Genomic DNA, 18,857 nt, shown 5'->3' on the forward strand with positions numbered 1-18,857 from the left:
AGCCCTCCCTCAGCTGCTTCTGGACAGCCCTTTGAGTCACTCAGCCCACACCTGCTGTCTCTCTTCCTTCCCACTGTCTTTTCCTGCCACCATCTCTCCAAAAACTTTCCTAGGAAGCCCTGGGCAGAGACAAGGAAGGAGCAGGGCAAAGAGGACAAGCACTGCAGGTGGGTCCTTGTGGTGTTATGAGCAGCACTAAGCACTGAGCAGTGTCCTCATCATCTGCTGAGCCAGTGGGAAGGGGGGAAATTGGAAAAGCAAGAGCGTGACACACCCTGGTGTCAAGAGCAGGACATTCTGTGCAGCAATGGGAGAAAAAAGAGAAAACCAAGTGGTTCCAAGGCAATCATGTGGCTGCAGCAGATCAATGCCTAAGCAGTGTCCAAAGAATGGCTACTCTGGGAAGACTGTCCATAGATTTATTGCTAAGCATGGTATTATATGTGCCCAGTGCTGTGGTGGAATCACCATCCCTGGAGGGATTTAAACGATACTTAGTTGTGACACTTGGGGACATGGTTTAGTGTTGGGCTTGGAAGAGCTGGGTTAATGGTTGGACCCCTTAATCTTAAAGGTCTTTTCATACCTAAGTGATTCTATGATTCTACATGACCAGGAACAGCCCTTTTGTCAGCTGAGGTCATTTGTCCTTCTGCAGAATGGGCTCCAAGGCCAGGAGGGAGGTTTGGGCAAAGCTGGATCTGATGGTCAGAGGATCAGTTGGGGAGTCATGGCTTCCTTCCTCATCTGCAAGTCACAGAGAGACATTTTCAAGAGAATTCTGGGAGCATCCAAGGATTTATACTCATGGGCTCAATGTCCAAGTGGAAACCAGTGATGAGTGGTGTCCATCAGGGATCAGTACAGGGACCAATATTTGTTAACATGGTCAGCAATAACATAGATAGTGGGACTGAGTGGACACTCAACAAGTGAATGTCACCAAGCTGAGGCTTGAGGAAAGTGTTTCAATTCAGAGGGATCTTGGCAGATTTGAGAATGGTCCCATGTGAAACTCAGGAACTTCAACAAGGCCAGCACTGGAAGAGAAATGGTTGAGACCAGCCCTGCAGAGAAGGAACCAGAAATCATGGAGGTAGAAAAATTGGACATGGGCCAGCAATGTGTTCTTGACATGCAGAACTTCAGTCATGTCTTGGTCTGCACAAACAGAAACACAGCCAGCAGGTCAGCTCTTGTTAGACCCTTCCTGGAACCCTGAATCCAGTCTGGAGTCCTCAATTCAAAATAGGCATGGACCTGTTAGAGCAGCTCCAGACAAGGGCTGCAGAAATGATCACACAGATGCATTGTCCCTGCCATGGAGAAAGGCTGAGGGACTTGAGTTTTTTCAGGCAGGCTCTGGGGAGACCTTATTGCAGCATTTCAATATGTAAAGGGGAGAGAAAAGGAAGCTGGAGAGAGATATTATATCAAGGCCTGCAGTGACTGGGCAAGGAGCAACACTTTTAAACTGAAATAGGGTAGATGTAGGTGGGACATAAGGAAGAAGTTAATGATGCGGTGGGAAATGGAAAATGGCATGTCCCATCATGGGAAGTGTTCAGGGTGAGTTTTAGTGGAACTTTGAGTGACTGGTACAGTGGCACAGTACTGATAGGAAGGGTTTGCCTGGCACCTGATGGGAAGCTGGAAGCTGTGTCCTTGCAGCAACACATTCACTGCTTGGTACCTCCAATGCAGCGCTGAGCTGACTGAGAGACAATGAGAAAGTGTGTGAAGTACAAGGTAGCCACTGAACCCTTTCCAGAAATTCCATTCTGATGGAAAGAGGCAGAGAAACTCAAAACCCAGAGGGTCACTCAGTGCACACTGAGCACTCAGGAAAAGATTTCGGCTGATGTAATTGTGGTCTTGCAGTACCTGAAGGGAATCCACAGTCAAGATGGAGAGAGACAATTTACAAGAATATGTGTAGTGACAGGACAAGGGGAATGGCTTCGCACTAACAGAAAGTAAATTTAGACTGTATATCAAGAAGCAATTCTTTATAACAATGGTGGACAGGACCTGGCACAGGGTGCCCAGAGAAGCTGTGGCTGCCCCTGGATCCCTGGAGGCGTTCAAGGCCAGGCTGAGATGGGGCTTGCAGCAATCTGGGATCGTGTAAGTTGTCCCTGCCCATGAGAGGGGATGGAACTGGATGAGCTTTGAGGTCCTTTCCAAGCCAACCCATCCTGGGATTTTACCATTCTTTTCAGATCCATTGAGACAAGGAAACTCAGAACCCAGAGGGTCCCTCAGTGCACACTGAGCACTCCCAATGCCAGCCTGTGTTGACAGCCAGTGCAAAACCAGCCCCAACAACACTCCCCAAAAACATCCCTGGGGCAACATCTCTGCCTTGGGAGAGTGTCTGCAGGGCAAAGGATGACACAGAGGCACAGGCTGGGATGCAGCAGAGCTTTAATGGGTCAAAAGAGGAAGGAGAGGGGGATCCAGGTGGAGACTCCCAGGTGGAGCAGTTTCAGCAGGGGAGGCCACAGAGGCCACTGCCCAGGCCAGAGAGGCCAAAGCCCCCAGAGCTGATGGGCACTCCCTGAGAGCTGAGGATGCTGCCAACAGCAGCAGAGGTGGAGGATCCCACGGCGGTGTTCTGGGGGAAGGAGCTGAGGATGGGCCCAGGCAGGGTCACCACCACGGGCGAGGGCTGGATGAAGACGGTGGAGTCCTGGCACTGCCTGACACAGGGCTCATTGCAGCTGCTGCCCAGCGGGGTGGGGCCACAGGGCTGGCACCGGGTGTAGCAGGACATGGCTTGGGGCTGCAGATGCACCTGAGAGAGAGGGAAAAAAAAAGTCATGAGGGGTTTTTGAAGAGCAACCCATCACCACACTATGCAGCTACACTCTCAAGCCAAGATGGGAACAAGAGCTGGAGGTGTTGTATTGATGCCCACCGGCTTCTTCTTCCATTTAGCCAAAGAAGTTCCAAGCCAAGAGCAACCAAGCCCAGGGTAATCCCACCTATCCCATCACTCACTTCAGCTGTGTCCCAAACCCTCCCTGTGCACACTTTCTGTTCCTGTCCCTCTCCCACCATAAGCGGGTCTGTGACCTGGCATAGAACAAAGGGGCAGGTGCATCCAGAAAACAGGAGGGAGAATAGAAGGAGTGAGAGGAGAAAAATCTTCAACCTTACCTTGTTCTCAATAAGATGGAGATGGAGACAAGAGGACTGGATGTGAGAGTGAGGAGAAGGTGCTGCTTTTATACTGCTCCTGCACTGCCCCTGGCCCACAGTCACTTCACTAAGGCAGGAATTTTCCTACAGACTCATCACCATAGCAAAATATCCTCCCTAATGCCACAGGTTGTGCTTTTGTTTCTGTCAACGCTGCCATTTCATTTCCTCATTGCTGACATTCCTGCTCTGCCTTGCATGATCCTTTCATGTGCCACAACTTGAAGATACCCCATGAAGAGTCATGCCAGTGAGTGCAGAGGTACAGGAGGGGTCCTGGGCAGGCAGATGTTGGCTTGAGACAGTGAAGTTCTGTTTGTAATTGCAGTGAGTGAGCTCCAAGTCAAGGATAGCCTGAGAAAAGCCAACCCATACAAGCAGAGGGTAGAAGGGAGGCACTGGCCTCATCTTCATGGCCTGAGGCTTCTCTCAGGCTGTGGTGGGGAGGCTCTCCTGAATGTTTTACAGAGCTAAAGGTTTGTGGAAAGCATCTCCCCACCATCTGGGACACATCCCTTGGCTTTACATGACATGACTTCTGCCATTAGTGCTTCTTCATGCTTCGTTTCCCCTGACCCAAAGGCTGCCTCAGCCTGGAGCACAAATCAGCACCTGGGCATGTTTCACCTTTCAGAGAAGTTGAATCATGCCCAGCTCCCGAGTGAGTGAGAGCTGGAAGGACCCTGTGGTACCGCATGCCTGGGGATGCTCAGGGAGGGGATGTGCTCAGAAGGGCCCAGCTCTCAAACCACATCAAGCAGGGCTGCACTTCCCTGCCCTGCAGACATGGAGGCAGCTGGGGAGCATCGCAGGAGGGCAAGGGAATGCCTTGAGTAGGCAAATTTCCAGGGGGAGACTCTCTCTACCTGTGGGGAGTCACAGTGTAATTTTGGGTTGGCCTTGTGATGTGCTGTGGGCAGCCCATGAGCCAACACTGCTGAATTCCCCTCCAGCAAGGGCAGCTCCATCCACACCTCAGCCAAACCATCTTCAGTCACTGGGCTGTTCCTTGTACAGAGCTCCAGGCAGCTCAAACAGAAATTGCCCTCAGCATGAACTTGTTACCATCACTCCCACAGCTCAGGGGGCTCTCAGGACAATTAGCTTGGTTTGGAAAAGCATCCTTGGCTAGTATGGGGCCAAAGTGTAGGGTGATCTGGGGAAAATGGGAAGAGCAAGGTATTTTCTGAACCTCCACACACCTCTATGAGAGTGAAAAGGGACCCAGCTCCATGAGGCATCTCAAGGAATCCTGGTGTTCAGGAGAGCAAAGTTATTTTCCCTCACAACTGCTGGTGGCACACATTGGTAACCCCACAATGCAGGCATGAGAGGGGACAGCCTTGCCAAACAAACTGACACAAGAGGAGAAGACAGGGAGGGGATGTTCAGCTGCCTGCAAAGAGGGTAGAAAACAACCAGAGCATATTTCCTAAATAGGTGTCAACTGTCTGCACAGACCCCTCCAGCATGTGCAACTCATCTTCTGCACGTCCTGATGTGTCACTGCCCAGAGAAACCTTGGGTCTTTCATCTCAGTGCTTGAAATAATCCTTGGAGGCCAATTAGTCACGTAAGAAATGAGGAAATTATAATGGCAGAGCTGATGGAAACAAAAGCACAACCTGTGGCATCAGGGAAGATATTTTCCTTGGGAGGCAGGGCTGTAGGAAAATTACTGTCCTTGTGCAGTGACAGAGGGCCTGGGGCGGTGCAGGAGCAGTATAAAAGCAGCATCTTCTCCTCACTCTCTCATCCACTCCTTCAGCTCCATCTTGTTGGGAACAAGGTGAGTTTTGAAGACTTTCTTCTTGTCCTCCTTTTCTAGCTCTTATGGGGTGTCTCTGCAAATACCTCTCTGTCATATTCTGGGGCTCCAAGAATGCTTACTCTGGGAGAGGAAAGGATGAAGAAAATGGGGAGAGGAAAAGGTTCAGACTTTGCAGAGATGTCACTGGAGCAGTGGGCTATGTGGGGTCCTCCCTGGGCCTGCAATTCCTGTTGTGCTCTTCTGAGGGAAAGGAGATGCCTCTGGGATCCTGGTGAAGTCTTTATGGATGAGGAAAAGGGACTCCCTCATACAGGGGGGTGACACATTCCATTTGAAACATCCCTCATGCCTTGATTTTCCCTTCCCTCTCTCTCAGGTGCATCTGCAGCCCACAGCCATGTCCTGCTACACCCGGTGCCAGCCCTGTGGCCCCACCCCGCTGGGCAGCAGCTGCAATGAGCCCTGTGTCAGGCAGTGCCAGGACTCCACGGTCTTCATCCAGCCCTCGCCCGTGGTGGTGACCCTGCCTGGGCCCATCCTCAGCTCCTTCCCCCAGAACACCGCCGTGGGATCCTCCAGCTCTGCTGCTGTTGGCAGCATCCTCAGCTCTCAGGGAGTGCCCATCAGCTCTGGGGGCTTTGGCCTCTCTGGCCTGGGCAGTGGCCTCTGTGGCGTGAGGAGCCTCCCCTGCTGAAGCTGCTCCCTGCACTGTGGCCTCCGCCTGGATCCCCCTCTCCTCCCTCTTTTGACTCATTAAATTCTGCATCATCCCAGCCTGTGCCTCTGTGTCATCCTTTGCCCAAGGCATAGATGTTGCCCCAGGGGTGTTTTTGGGGGGTGTTGTTGGGGCTGGTTTTGCACTGGCTGTCAACACAGACTGGCATTGGGAGTGCTCAGTGTGCACTGAGGGACCCTCTGGGTGCTGAGTTTCTCTGCCTCTTTGGATGAGGATAGAATTTCTCTACCTTTTCCGGTGGTAAACATCCTCTTTGTTTGCGCTTCTTTTCCTTTCTCAGCTCAACACCGTGACACAAATACTCGGCACTGAATGTGTTACTGCCGAGACAGAGCTACTGGATTCCCATCAGACTCCAGCAGATCCCATGGATCTGAAAGGTTTCTGAAAGAGAGGGACAGAGGGCATTTGGCTGCCTTCTCACAGACCCCTGTTATCATGGGAGCACAGAATGGGTCTGGGTGGAAGAGACCATTAAGGTTTATGTAGTCCAACTCTTTTGCCATGACACAAACATCCTTCACTGCGTCACATAAGGTTGGAGCAAACCTGACCTTGAACCCTTCCCAAGATGGGACACCCCATCATTTTCTAGGCAACATTTCCCAGTCTCTTATTACACTCATCACAGTTAAATTCTACCTTATGTCCCTTCTGTATTTATCCTATTTCAATTTAAAACTCTTGCTTTTTGTCCAATAACTACAGGCCTTGAGTAAACATCTCTCTCCAACTTCTTCATTCATCCCCTTTACATATCAAAGGGTGTCCCCAGAGCCTGCTCTTCTCCTGCCTGAAAGACTCAAGTCCCTCAGCCTTTCTCCATGGTAGGGGCAATGCATCTGTTGTGATCATTTTTGCAGCTCTTGTCTGGAGCTGCTCTAACAGGTCCATGCCTACTTTGAATTAAGGACTCAGGATTGGATTCAGAGTTCCAGGTAGGGTTTAAGAAGAGCAGATAAAAAGTAGAATCTCCTCCTTTTACCTGCTGGCCGTGTTTCTGTTTGTGCAGCCCTGAACCTGATGGAATTTCTGATCTGCAAACACACATTGCTGATTCATGTCCACTTTTCAATCTCCAGTGTCCCCATGCCTTCCTTAAAGGTCTGCTCTCAGTCCTTTCTTCTCCCAGGCTGTTCTGATATTGTGGATTTCCAGAATGCAACTTTCCTGGGAGAGTTTTTGGGGACAGGGAGGCAGGGAGAGGCATCAGGTGTGGGCTGAGAGTCTCCAAGGGCTGTGCAGGAGCAGCTGAGGGAGGGGAATGGCTGAACTGCTGCAGGATGCAGGTGGGCACTGTGACACACACCCTCAGAGAGTCCAGATTTAAAGTTGTTGCTGTTGAGATGGTCACAACACACAGGAGAACACCATGCACTTCAGAAGGCTTCTCACTATTTATTTTAACAGCTTCCTGTCTTTTATACCTTCTCACAAAGTTTATACCTATTCATTGGCTCCAATAAATCAACAGAATGTTCATTGGTGCAGGGAGGTCTCCACCACTGTTTTCCACCAATATCCATCTGCAAGGCCGCCCTGTTTATCTTTTCTTCTCCTTGATTTCCATGTCAATGACCTTGCTAGAACTCCTTTCAGGGCCAGAGGTGACTGTTACCAGCTCCTCTTCTTCAGCTAAGTAACTCTCTCTGGCTAACAGACCAGCTGTCAGCCCCTTCCACATGAAGTTGTCTTTGTAGCAGCCAACCCTGACACATGGCTCAGTGTGGAAGATCAGACAGCTACAGAAGCTGAGCTGGGCAGTGCCACCAACCTTTTGGCCCTGGTACAGTGAAAACTGAGGGAGAGATAAACTCAAGGCAAGAACAGAAGGAAAGACATCGTGTCTGGTCACTCTGACCCTCTGACACTGACCACTCTGATGAGGGAAGATTAACAAGGACTTTGCTGGTGAAAGAGGTAACAAGGACATTACTAGTGTGAGAATGATAATCCAGAAGATTGTGTTTCTAAAGGGACTGGGACAAAGGGGTCTGAGTGGAAGATTTTGTACGAATGAAGTGACCTACAAATAGTGGTGAGCTTGTGTAATTAGCTGGCTTTGCTCTGCTGGCATCAGTTCATGTCTGTGAATCCCCACAGTTCAGTCTCTGAAAAGGATGAGGTGCTTTTGTGGTAACACCATCAAAACAGGTGGAACTTCTAGGAGTGTTCCTGGACACCAAGGATTATTATCAACATCCTGGGCTATTGGAGCACAACTGTGAACAGGACATTAATGGGAGCAAAGATCCCACTCTGCTCAGCACTCCACAGATGGCATCAAGCATGCTGTGCTGCCTACTGCACTGTAACTCAAAAAGATCTCCAGCAGGAGAAGTGAAATACATGAAGATTGACCAGGGTGGTGAGAGAAGTGGGACATTTACTTGTGGATGAGAGGCTGAGGACACAGGCTTGCTGACAACAGGAGAAAACTTGAAAGATTTGTTGGGAGAACTAAAAGTATTTTTGGAGTACTGGTGGTCATTGAACTGTGTGGGGTAATTCTTGTAGATAGAGACAGGCAGAGTAAATTAGAAAGGTGACACTAAATATGAGTAATCAATCCTGTGTTAACACAATGAATGTGATTTTGACAACCATGACAGGACCACTTCCAACAACACCCTCCCAGAACCACACAGCAACACCTCTCTTGCTGGACATGTTGGGTGAGCATGTGCAGGGGAAAGGATGACACAGAGGCACAGGCTGAGATGCAGCAGAGCTTTAATGAGTCAAAAGGTGAGAAAGAAGTCACTCTGAGTGGTAGATAGAGCACTGATGCTCTATCCCTGGGCTGGTTCCATCCTGGCAGTCCCTGGATTCCTTCCCCAGGGAAGGAAGCTTCCAGCTTCCAGCAGTTTCAGCAGGGGAGGCCACAGAGGCCACTGCCCAGGCCAGAGAGGCCAAAGCCCCCAGAGCTGATGGGCACTCCCTGAGAGCTGAGGATGCTGCCAACAGCAGCAGAGGTGGAGGATCCCACGGCGGTGTTCTGGGGGAAGGAGCTGAGGATGGGCCCAGGCAGGGTCACCACCACGGGCGAGGGCTGGATGAAGACGGTGGAGTCCTGGCACTGCCTGACACAGGGCTCATTGCAGCTGCTGCCCAGCGGGGTGGGGCCACAGGGCTGGCACCGGGTGTAGCAGGACATGGCTTGGGGCTGCAGGTGCACCTGGGAGATAAAGAAGGGGGAAGCAGAGCAAGGGCTGAGTGAGAGGACTCTGTTCGTCCATCATCTGGAGAAAAGCCAGAAGCGCAAAACTGCGCGATGCTGTTTAGAGACGCCCAGCAGCCTCACTTCCTCCTCAGTTCTAAGGAATCCCCCTAAGGATGACCAAGCCTGGGCTCCTCCACAGCTCAAGTGACAGTTCAGTCAAAACCCAACCTCTTTCCATGAACAACTTCTGCCCCTTCCCTCTCCCATAGTAAGGAGTTCTCAACAACCCACATGGATTTAAAGCACAGAATGTGATCAGAAAGCCCAAAGGAGGAAGAAAAGCAAGGGCTTCAGACTCACCTTGATCCCAAGGAGATGGAGGTGAGAGGAGTGAATGAGAGAGCAAGGAGAAGGTCCCCCTTTTATACAGCTCCTGCACTGCCCCATTCCCCCAGGCACTGCACTAGGACAGTAATTTTCCAACACATTCACCTCCAAAGCAAAATATCCGCCCTAACGCCACACGCTGTGGTTTGATTTCCATCCAGGCTGCCATTTCATTTCCTCATTTCTGACATGCTTGCTCTGTGCTGCAGCTCCTTCCACGTGTGCCTGGCCAGGCCTGAGCACCCCCGGGATCAGAGGTGTCCCTGCAGGCACAGGAGGTGCCCCCAGGCCGGAGGGTCCCTGCAGGCAGGGGATGCTGGCCCAGGGCAGTGCCTTGCCCCTGGTGGCAGCTGCCTCTGCAGGGACAGCCCTACTGCCACATTTCTCTTCACAGAGAAAAGCAAGGCACAATTCTTCCAAGGGTTTCTGAGATTCACATTCTCTGAACCTCAGAGAAAGGGAAAACACAATTCTTATCACTTGCTGTGCCTGTGTTTGTTTAAAAGTAGAATGCAATGTGGAGTTTTTTTACCCACAGTGATGGTGATTTGTTTCCTTGGCCTGTCTGGGCCGGGTGTGTGTGTGTGTGTGTGTCAGGACTGTCACTGACAGTCACAAGATTCTGTGCAGTGTGTGCAGAGTGAGTGCTTGGCAGATTCAGTTTAGATGAAATGTATATAGTATAGTATAATAAAGTAATTAATTAGTCTTCTGATATCAATGGAGTCAGATGCATCATTTTCTCTCCCCTTTATCAGAGTTGCCTTTGATTTACACCCAGTCAGGCATCTGGCAGGATGGAGGCACCTTTCAAGAGTAAAAGAAGTTAGAAAAGCTGGCAGCAGCTTAGGCATCCTGTGGGCAAGGATTAAGAAAGGTCCAGGAAAATCACAGGAAGCCAAGCGGAGCTCTGAGCATAAGGGATGTGCTCAAGAGGTACAAAACCAGGCCACATCAATGAGTGCTGCACTTCCCTGCCCTGCAGGCATGGAGGCAGCTGGGATGCATCCCGGAGGGCAAGAGAATGCCTTCAGTAGGCAAATTTCCAGGGAGGGACTCTCTCCACCTGTGGCGAGTCATGCTCTAATTTTGTGTTGGCTGTGTGTCAGCCTTTTGGTGAAAGGCCAAGGCAGGAGGGTTTGATGTCTACAGGTTTTGTTCCAGGCCAGGATGAGTTCCCCTCCAGCAAGGGCAGCTCCTGCTGTGCTAAGAGAAAACATCTCCAATACTGGGCTGCAGCCAAGCCCAGAACTCCAAACAGCCACACTCACACCTTGCCCTCAGCAGGACCTTACTGTCTGCCAAAGAAGGTGGAAATCACCATTTTTCCCTGGTCCCATGATCCCTTCCTTCCAGAGACACCTCCAGCACATCTTCTGCCTGTGCTGATCTATCCCTGCCTGGGAAATCCTTCAGTCTTTCATCTCAATACTTGAAAGGAATCCTTGGATGCCTAATGATCACGTCAGGAATGAGGCAAACAAATGGCAGTGTTGATGGAAATAAAAGCACAGCCTGTGGTGTTAGGGAAGATATTTTGCTTTGGAGGTGAGTCTGTAGGAAAATTACTACCTTTGTGCAGTGACTGTGGGCCTGGGGCAGTGCAGGGGCAATATAAGAGAGAGCTCATCCTAACTCTCTCATCCACTCCTCTTGCCTCAGTCCACTTGGGATCAAGTGAGTTGGGTCACTTTTCTCCTCTCCTTCCTCCTCCTCCTCCTGTTTTCCAGTGCATACCTGTCACTTGGTCCTTTGCTGCATCATGGGGCTGCTCTGTGAGAGGTGGAATGTGAGAGAGGGTCGCATGGAGGGAGGCTGGGGCTTTGCTGAAGTGAGTGATAGTCTGGGCAGGAACATTCTGAGATTGGTTGCTCTTGGCAGGGACCTGTGGGCTAAACCTTATCACTCTCTAAAATTTCCTGAAAGGTAGCTCTACTCAGGTGGGGTTGGGCTCTTTCTGCAGGCAGCACTGACAGAATGAGAGGTCACAGTCTCAAGGTTCATCAAGGGAAATATAGGTTGGATAATAGGAAAAGTTTTTCACACAAAAGTGAAAACCCTTTATCACAAAGGGTGATAAAGTTCTGGAATAGTCTGCCTGGGGAGGTGGTGGAGTCACCATCCCTGGATGTGTTTAACAAAGCCTCGATGTTGGACTGGGTGCCAGGGTTTAGTTGAGGTGTTGGGGCTGGGTTGGATTCGATGATCTTGAAGGTCTCTTCCAACCTGCTGATTCTGTGAATTCTGTGAAATGTGAGGAAAAACCCGTGGGCATCCCTGCATCTCCAGCTTGGATGGAGCCATGGTGTGGTGAGGCTGCACTTCAAACACCTCTCATGCTCTGCTCCTCTCTTCTCTCTCTCTCAGGTGCATCTGCAGCCCACAGCCATGTCCTGCTACACCCGGTGCCAGCCCTGTGGCCCCACCCCGCTGGGCAGCAGCTGCAATGAGCCCTGTGTCAGGCAGTGCCAGGACTCCACCGTCTTCATCCAGCCCTCGCCCGTGGTGGTGACCCTGCCTGGGCCCATCCTCAGCTCCTTCCCCCAGAACACCGCCGTGGGATCCTCCACCTCTGCTGCTGTTGGCAGCATCCTCAGCTCTCAGGGAGTGCCCATCAGCTCTGGGGGCTTTGGCCTCTCTGGCCTGGGCAGTGGCCTCTGTGGCAGGAGATGCTTCCCCTGCTAAAGGTGCTGGTGATGATTCCAGGGTGTGAACCTAAGGACTCAGCAGGATGGTTCTTCACTGGGGATGGAGCGTCAGCTTGTTGCTTCCTGAGGGGCTGAGCAAGCCCAGCAGCCCTTGCAGAAGGACTCTTGGCAAGCACAGCCCAGCCCTGCCTCTGTCCCCTGCCACTCTCTCCTTTCCCTCCTGTGTCCTTGTTCCCTTGTGCTCCCTGGGGCTGTGAGTCCCACTCAGCCATCCTGGGGAGCACCTGCTGGCCCTGCTCCCTCTCTGGATCAGGCAGGTGGAACCTGCTGGGGCACAGATTCCCTTCTGTCCCTCATGCTCTCTGCACTGGGACCTCCAGAGGGACCAAGCTTGTTTCTGTGTTTTGTCTCATTAAATTTCTGCTGCATCCCAGCCCATGTGTCTGTGTCATTCTTTCCTCTGCAGGTTCTTTCTCAATATGCCCAGGGGAAAATATGTTTTTAAGAGCTGTTTTTGTGGGGGTTTGCTTGGGATGAATATGCAGTGATGGATAATTGTGACTGTGTTCACAGGGTCTTAGGATGAGGGAAGAGACAAGGATCTGACTCCATGTTACAGGAGGCTTGATTTATTATTTTATGACATAAATTATATTAAAACTATACTAAAAGAATAGAAGAAAGGATTTCATCAGAAGGCTGGCTAAGAATAGAAAAAGAAAGAATGAATAACAAAGGCTTGTGTCTCTGACAGAGAGTCCGAGCCAGCTGACTGTGATTGGCCATTAATTAGAAACAACCACATGAGCCCAATCCCAGATGCACCTGTTGCATTCCACAGCAGCAGATAATCAATGTTTACATTTTGTTCCTGTGGCCTCTCAGCTTCTCAGGAGAAAAAATCCTCAGGAAAGGATTTTTCAGAAAATATCATGGCTACAGATAATAGCATTGTGTAGGTTTTACACAAGATGGAGTTCAATTTCACCAAATTAACCCTGCTATGAATTCTTTGCAGTTGGAGCTAGAATGGTGCTGATAACCGAAATATTTTGGGTTTTTCTGGGCAGTTCTTGCCCAGCATCAACCCTGTCTCTCCACCCTCCTCTGCATAAGGTCATGGAGGTGGATGTGGTCAAGAGGCTGGGAGAGGACATAGCCAGGCTGCCTGACCCATGCTGACCAAAGGGATTTTTGATACCATGAGACATCATGGTCAGCAAAAAATGCTGAGAGAAAGGAAGGGGCTGGCAGGGGAGCATTTATTAATGGATTGTTTGTCAAGGAAGAAACTGCTAAGTGTACTAGTCCCTGCTTCCCATGAGAGGCTGGACATTGACAGCTGATGGAAGATGATAATAAAACTATTTTTTTCCTGTGTTTTTGCAGTGTTTCCTTGCTTTTCTTCATTAAACTACCTTTATCTCCATACACAGTATATTAATTTTATCTTCTCCCACCATACTCTTTGAGGAGAGGGAGTGATTGAATATTTTGATGGGCACCTGAGGGCCAGGAAAGATGAGACTGTGCAGGGGATGAGCAATTAAACCTCTCCATTCTCATCCATGAGTGATGCAGGTTGTTTTGTTGTGCGGGCTCACAAAGTCCTTTTTCATCTTAGTGTGAGGTGTTGAAAAATACTAATTAACTCTATTGACTTAATGTGGTGTTCAAGGTGTCAGGGTGGTGTAAAAAGAGAGAATTTTTTGCTGTGGCAACAGTGAAATTTATCCTGAGGTGGCTGGTGACAGCTTTTAACACAACTCTGGAGCTTGACCAGTACTATCAGAGGACAGGGGTCCAAATCACTTCTGAGAATGTCACCATGCATCTGAACTACATTTAAGAACGCAGCAGTGGAGGCAGACACCCAAATCACACATGAGAACACCAGGGCTGAGGTAGGGACCCAAACAACACCTATGGTAATTGTCCCAGTAGTGGAAAAAAATTGTGGACAAGGAGGTGAATGGGACCATGGCACTGGTGAACTGAGTGAAGGGGAGAAAAAACCCACGAGCTGTACAAATGCAATCAGCCACCACCTTGCACCATGCTCTCTACTTTGGAGAGACTTGCCTACAGTTTTTGGCTGAGCATGTTCTGTGGCATGGCACAGCTCTTTCATCAATTCAGCTGAACCAGTGGGAGGATTTTCCCACTTGATTCTTCTTCCCTGGCACACTGGCAATCCTCGAACCATAACCTGTCATGATTTTGTGGTATTCAGAGTATTCTTCCATTAACTGTCAGTGTCAGTCCTTCAGTGGTGTTTGCAGTCTCTGGCAGCAGGGAACATACTTGAATACAGTGGAAAATCCACTTAGGGGTCAAAAAGTGGGAAGATCTGCTGAGGGCTCTCCCTGAGGCTGATGGTGTTTCCCTGAGTGAGTCAGTAGAGCTGCCCTCTGATCCAGCTCAGTGCAGGGCCCCCCCTAACTGGACACTGGCTCAGTGGCTGTTGGAATTCAGGACATCCCTCTGGCTCTCCTGGATTGCCCAAACCCCTGCCAGGGGGCTGAGAGACCTTGGCACAGAGCCCAAGACACCTGTGACTTTGATTGTGACCCATGGAAAAAATTACCAACCTTATATGAGGATCTGCAAGCCACTAAAGTCTAAGTAGAATAATGGTTAGTTTGTCATGGGGTGAAAAATAGATTTTTTAGGGTTTTTAGAATGGGGGCTCAGGAGGCAAGATGGGGAATCTGGGCGTGTCCAGCCTTTCTCCTTCTTCTTCTTCTTGGCCTCCATCTTCTGCTGTGATGGTGGCACTTTTGGATTGGTTTAGAGTAGAAGCTCACTGTCTAACATAGGTGATAGGTATTGGAAAGTGATCGTAAATAATGTACACGTAGTTTTTAGTATAAAAAGATAACACCAGTGTGCCTCTGTCTGACCTGCTGAACGGACCTCGGCAGGCCAGAGAAAGAATTTTATAGATAAGAAATAATAAACAACCTTGAGAATGAGAACTGAAGAGTTCTGACTCCTTCTTTGACTGCCAGGCTGGGAAAAGAGACTTTGTGACACATCTCAGGGTCACTGTGATCAGCAGAAGTCCCAAGAGTTGGCTGGCACAAGGGTCTCAGCTTTTCTGGGGCACTGACAGACAAATTAAACATTAAGGGTTGAGGAAATCTCCCCTTTTCCCAGGACAGCATCTCTGATGGAGCTCTAGCCAATGAACTGTATTGAATCATTCCATCCAGCCCTAGATAGATAGAGAAATTTGAAAAACAGAGGGTCACCCTCTGAGCATAGTCAAAGCTATCCTGTGATAATGGTCCCCATACAAGCATACCCAATAACGCCCCATGTCATTTTGTGAGGGCATGTGCAGGGGAAATGATGACAAAAGGCAATGGCTCAAATGCAGTAGAACTTTAATGAGTCAAAAGATGAAAACTACATAATTATGAGTTAAAGGAGCAACAGAGGCAGACAGGAGTCTTCACCAAATAACAGTGGTGGAGATCTCAGAAGATGTCCATCTGCCTGATCCAGAGAGGAGCAGGGCCAGCAGGTGCTCCCAGGGCTGGATGTGTGGGGCTCACAGCCCCAGGGAGCACAAGGGAACAAGGACACAGGAGGGAGACAAAAGAGGGGAACAGGGCAGAGGCAGGGCTGGGCTGTGCTTGCCAAGAGTCCTTCTGCAAGGGCTGCTGGGCTTGCTCAGCCCCTCAGGAAGCAACAAGCTGACGCTCCATCCCCAGTGAAGAACCATCCTGCTGAGTCCTTAGGTTCACACCCTGGAATCATCACCAGCACCTTTAGCAGGGGAAGCATCTCCTGCCACAGAGGCCACTGCCCAGGCCAGAGAGGCCAAAGCCCCCAGAGCTGATGGGCACTCCCTGAGAGCTGAGGATGCTGCCAACAGCAGCAGAGGTGGAGGATCCCACGGCGGTGTTCTGGGGGAAGGAGCTGAGGATGGGCCCAGGCAGGGTCACCACCACGGGCGAGGGCTGGATGGCCACAGTGGAGTCCTGGCACTGCCTGACACAGGGCTCATTGCAGCTGCTGCCCAGCGGGGTGGGGCCACAGGGCTGGCAGGGCTGGCACCGGGTGTAGCAGGACATGGCTGTGGGCTGCAGGTGCACCTGAGACAGAGAAATGAGAGGCAGAACAGAAACTGTGGATGAAGAGCAGTCTTGCACTCCACTAAGAGTGAGATAAGTCACAAGTTGGAGAAAAGAGCTGGGAACTTTGCAGTGAGCTCCACAGGTATCCCATTCCTTTCTGCCCAAAAGAACCCCCTGGACAGCAACCAAGCCCAAAGAGGTTCCTTCCTAGCCCATTGCCATGAGACACAACCAAGTTTCAGCCTCTGATGATGACAGAACTTCCTCCCCTTCCCTCTCCCGTGACAGCAGTTCACAACCCCATGTAGGACTGGGGCAGGTATGAGCTGAGGTGCATTGGAGGAATAGGAAGAGAAAGAGGAGAAAAGGAGAAAAAGCTTCAGACTCACCTTGTACTGAAGGAGATGGAGGCGAGAGGAGTGGATGAGAGAGTGAGGAGAAGGACCTGCTTTTATACTGCTCCTGCACTGCCCCAGCCCCACAGACATTGCATGACAACAGTAATTTTCCAACAGACTCACCTCAAAACCAAAATGTTCTACCTAGTGGCGCAGGTTGTGTTTTGGTTTCTGTCAACCTGTGCTGCCATTTAATTTCCTCATTTTCAACATTCCTGCTCTGCTTTCATGTGCTGAGATGAGGCACCCAAGGATATCCTTGGTGATGCTGTGTCAGTGAAGTCAGAAGATGTGTTTGAAGTTTGGTGGGGTCCCATGAACACAGGGGATGTTGGCTTGGAGTGAATTGCAATGGTATACAGCTCCCCTTGTAGCAAGAGTTTTCATCTGTCTTCCTATTATTGAGCTTTTTTTCTGGAGAGAATGTTTGCCAGTTTGTCTGAGGATGCAGGACTAGGGACAACCAAGGCCTGGCTGGGTTTGAACCAGGCAAAATACATGATGGGCACAAGAAATTCTTCCAGGTAGATGAGAACTGCAAAGGCTGACTGGAGCAGCTTCATTGAGGACGAGGGTTACAGGAAAGGTGGAGGTACTCAAGGGATTCTTGGCCTTGGTTTTAATGGCAGGAATTGCTGTCAAGAGATTGGGCTCCTTGGAAAGTCACCAGCAGGAAAGGTTTACCTGCACAAGGTCCTACTGGGGGAAGAAAAATCTCCTTCCCTCTACAGGCTGGAGATGATTGGATGCCAAAGAGCTTCACAGCAGAGGACAGGGGTTCTGGAGGGCACCATGGGACAGCCCTGGGCCCTTGAGGAAATGGCATCTGACAATATCCTGGGCTGCTCGGGAAGGGGGTGTCTTTCAGATGATGGAAGTGTAGAGAAAGAGGAGACAATGCCTCTCTCAGTCTTCACCTACAAGATCTCCCAGGCTGCTGCATCCCCTAAAAGAGTTCTGAGAAGGTGGGAGAGCCTTCCCAGCAGTGAATGGGTGTCAACAAAAAGACTGTTTGACAAGGGTCAACCAGCGAAAGCCTGCTAATGCATTCTGGGTCATGGCTCCTGTAAAGTGAGTTATTGACTGTCTGGAGAACTGGGCCACAGGGGCCCTCTGGCATTCAAGAAGAACAAACAGCAAGATCTGCACTTGGAAATGAAAAACCTCTTCCAGCAGTATGGGCTGGAAACTGAACTATGCTACAGTCCTAGAGCCTCAGCTCTCTTTTCTCTTGTGAGAGATGCCTTGGGGAGAGGCTTGGAGGGTGCAGTGGATGCACAAGCCTCGTCCTCCTGGCCAAAGAGACCATGCTGTGTTGAGGAGCTCTCCTGAATGCTCTGTGGAGGGATAGGAGGGGTTGCAGAAAAAAATATCCTCACTGGTTGGGACTCATCAATGGTTCCATGTGTAGGAATGTGCCCACTGTTGATGGAGTGACAAAACTATCTTTTAGTCCCTTAAAAAGGAAAGAAGCCCGGAAGTTTCTCTTCTCAATTGGGTAAAAAGACATTTTATAGGCCTAGGGGACTTCACCTCAAACTTAAGGATAGCCAATTGGACAGGAGCCAAAAAGTCCCACCTAAGCAATTTACTAGAAAAAGAAGAGCACAAAGAAACTTATGGCTTTTGTGAGGTGTTTTACCAGGAGCAAGAACCTCTTGCACATGGATCAGTTTTTCTCTGTAAGGAGTTTGTTATTTTGCCTTTTATTAAAACCTTTTTGTTTCCAACACTGCAACAGAAGCCACGCTGCTGATTTTATGTCTCCAAAGGTAGCTGAGCTATCCTGGGTGAGTAATAGACCTCCAAGAGGTTATGAGACCTGGCTTGAGGAGGCAACTATTCCTCCTGTGCATTGAGAATTCTCTTGGCATCTGTGCTTCAGCACACCTTGTTTACCATGCCCAAAAAGACTTGCTTGGAGAGCAACCCAGCAGCCCTTGGGGAAGCCGGAACTTGTCCAGCTCCCTAATAAATGGGAGCTGTCAGTGACAACCCCTGCAGTGCCATGCACCTCAGAACACTGAGGGAGGGGATGTGCTCAGAAAAGCCCTGGCTACAAAACCTGCTCTCAAACCACATCAAGGAGTGATGCACTTCCCTGCCCTGCAGGCATGGAGGCAGCTGGGATGCATCCCAGAGGGCAAGGGAATGCCTTCAGTAGGCAAATTTCCAGGGAGAGACTCTCCCTACCAGTGGCAAGTCACGCTCTAATTTTGGGTTGGCTGTGTGTCAGCCTTTTGGTGTGAGGCCAAGGCAGGAGGGTGTGATGTCTGCAGACCCATGTCCCTTGCAGGGACACGACTGCCCTCCAGCAAGGGCAGATCCATCCATAACCCAGGAAAGGTGGTGCAGGCACTGGGCTGAACCCAAGTACAGAGCTTCAGGCAGCCACGACAGCCATTGCTGACAGCATGAGCTTCTTGCCAACACTCCCACTGCTTCAGGGGCTCACAGAACAGTCA

The 18,857-nt window shown here is 50.2% G+C and overlaps 5 protein-coding genes across 6 annotated transcripts; 2 read left to right on the plus strand and 3 right to left on the minus strand.

The window, feature by feature from the left end:
* Positions 1-2,488: 2,488 nt before the first annotated feature.
* On the minus strand, positions 2,489-3,901 carry LOC118696476 (feather keratin 1-like). The gene is made up of 3 exons (XM_036398643.1): positions 3,897-3,901; positions 3,163-3,271; positions 2,489-2,797 (listed from the first exon to the last, which is right to left on the minus strand). The coding sequence occupies exons 1-3, from the start codon at positions 3,899-3,901 to the stop codon at positions 2,489-2,491; spliced, it is 423 nt and encodes a 140-aa protein (XP_036254536.1).
* Positions 3,902-5,372: 1,471 nt separating this feature from the next.
* LOC118696656 (feather keratin 2-like) lies at positions 5,373-5,669 on the plus strand. The gene has a single exon (XM_036398900.1). It carries the CDS (start codon positions 5,373-5,375, stop codon positions 5,667-5,669), a length of 297 nt encoding a protein of 98 aa, XP_036254793.1.
* A 2,911-nt stretch (positions 5,670-8,580) lies between these two features.
* LOC118696477 (feather keratin 1-like) lies at positions 8,581-10,585 on the minus strand. The gene is made up of 3 exons (XM_036398644.1): positions 10,557-10,585; positions 9,235-9,337; positions 8,581-8,889 (listed from the first exon to the last, which is right to left on the minus strand). The coding sequence occupies exons 1-3, from the start codon at positions 10,583-10,585 to the stop codon at positions 8,581-8,583; spliced, it is 441 nt and encodes a 146-aa protein (XP_036254537.1).
* A 1,049-nt stretch (positions 10,586-11,634) lies between these two features.
* Positions 11,635-11,946, plus strand: LOC118696657 (feather keratin 1-like). The gene has a single exon (XM_036398901.1). The coding sequence runs from the start codon at positions 11,650-11,652 to the stop codon at positions 11,944-11,946; it is 297 nt and encodes a 98-aa protein (XP_036254794.1). The 5' UTR covers positions 11,635-11,649.
* A 3,739-nt stretch (positions 11,947-15,685) lies between these two features.
* Positions 15,686-16,482, minus strand: LOC118696693 (feather keratin 1-like). 2 transcript variants are annotated; one of them, XM_036398950.1, is made up of 2 exons: positions 16,384-16,482; positions 15,686-16,012 (listed from the first exon to the last, which is right to left on the minus strand). In XM_036398950.1, exons 1-2 carry the CDS (start codon positions 16,480-16,482, stop codon positions 15,686-15,688), a joined length of 426 nt encoding a protein of 141 aa, XP_036254843.1. The 2 variants fall into 2 exon arrangements, with proteins under 2 accessions (XP_036254843.1, XP_036254844.1); XM_036398951.1 differs by having other exon boundaries at positions 15,686-16,000; positions 16,391-16,456.
* Positions 16,483-18,857: the final 2,375 nt, after the last annotated feature.

The sequence above is a fragment of the Molothrus ater genome, chromosome 27 (genome assembly GCF_012460135.2).
Source record: "Molothrus ater isolate BHLD 08-10-18 breed brown headed cowbird chromosome 27, BPBGC_Mater_1.1, whole genome shotgun sequence".
In the NCBI taxonomy this organism is placed as follows: domain Eukaryota; kingdom Metazoa; phylum Chordata; class Aves; order Passeriformes; family Icteridae; genus Molothrus; species Molothrus ater.

What these genes read in the sequence shown, in the direction of transcription:
- LOC118696476 (XM_036398643.1), bottom strand. An exon ending in TCCATCTTATTGAGAACAAG is followed by an intron (nt 2,798 to 3,162) that starts GTAAGGTTGAAG and finishes CCTCTCTCTCAG; the next exon opens with GTGCATCTGCAGCCCCAAGC.
- LOC118696656 (XM_036398900.1), top strand. Translation starts at nt 5,373, where the DNA reads ATGTCCTGCTACACCCGGTGCCAGCCCTGTGGCCCCACCCCGCTGGGC.
- LOC118696477 (XM_036398644.1), bottom strand. Translation starts at nt 10,585, where the DNA reads ATGGTGATTTCCACCTTCTTTGGCAGACA. An exon ending in TCCACCTTCTTTGGCAGACA is followed by an intron (nt 9,338 to 10,556) that starts GTAAGGTCCTGC and finishes TTACTGTCCTAG; the next exon opens with TGCAGTGCCTGGGGGAATGG. An exon ending in TCCATCTCCTTGGGATCAAG is followed by an intron (nt 8,890 to 9,234) that starts GTGAGTCTGAAG and finishes TTTATCTCCCAG; the next exon opens with GTGCACCTGCAGCCCCAAGC.
- LOC118696657 (XM_036398901.1), top strand. Translation starts at nt 11,650, where the DNA reads ATGTCCTGCTACACCCGGTGCCAGCCCTGTGGCCCCACCCCGCTGGGC.
- LOC118696693 (XM_036398950.1), bottom strand. Translation starts at nt 16,482, where the DNA reads ATGTCTGTGGGGCTGGGGCAGTGCAGGAGCAGTATAAAAGCAGGTCCT. An exon ending in TCCATCTCCTTCAGTACAAG is followed by an intron (nt 16,013 to 16,383) that starts GTGAGTCTGAAG and finishes TCTCTGTCTCAG; the next exon opens with GTGCACCTGCAGCCCACAGC.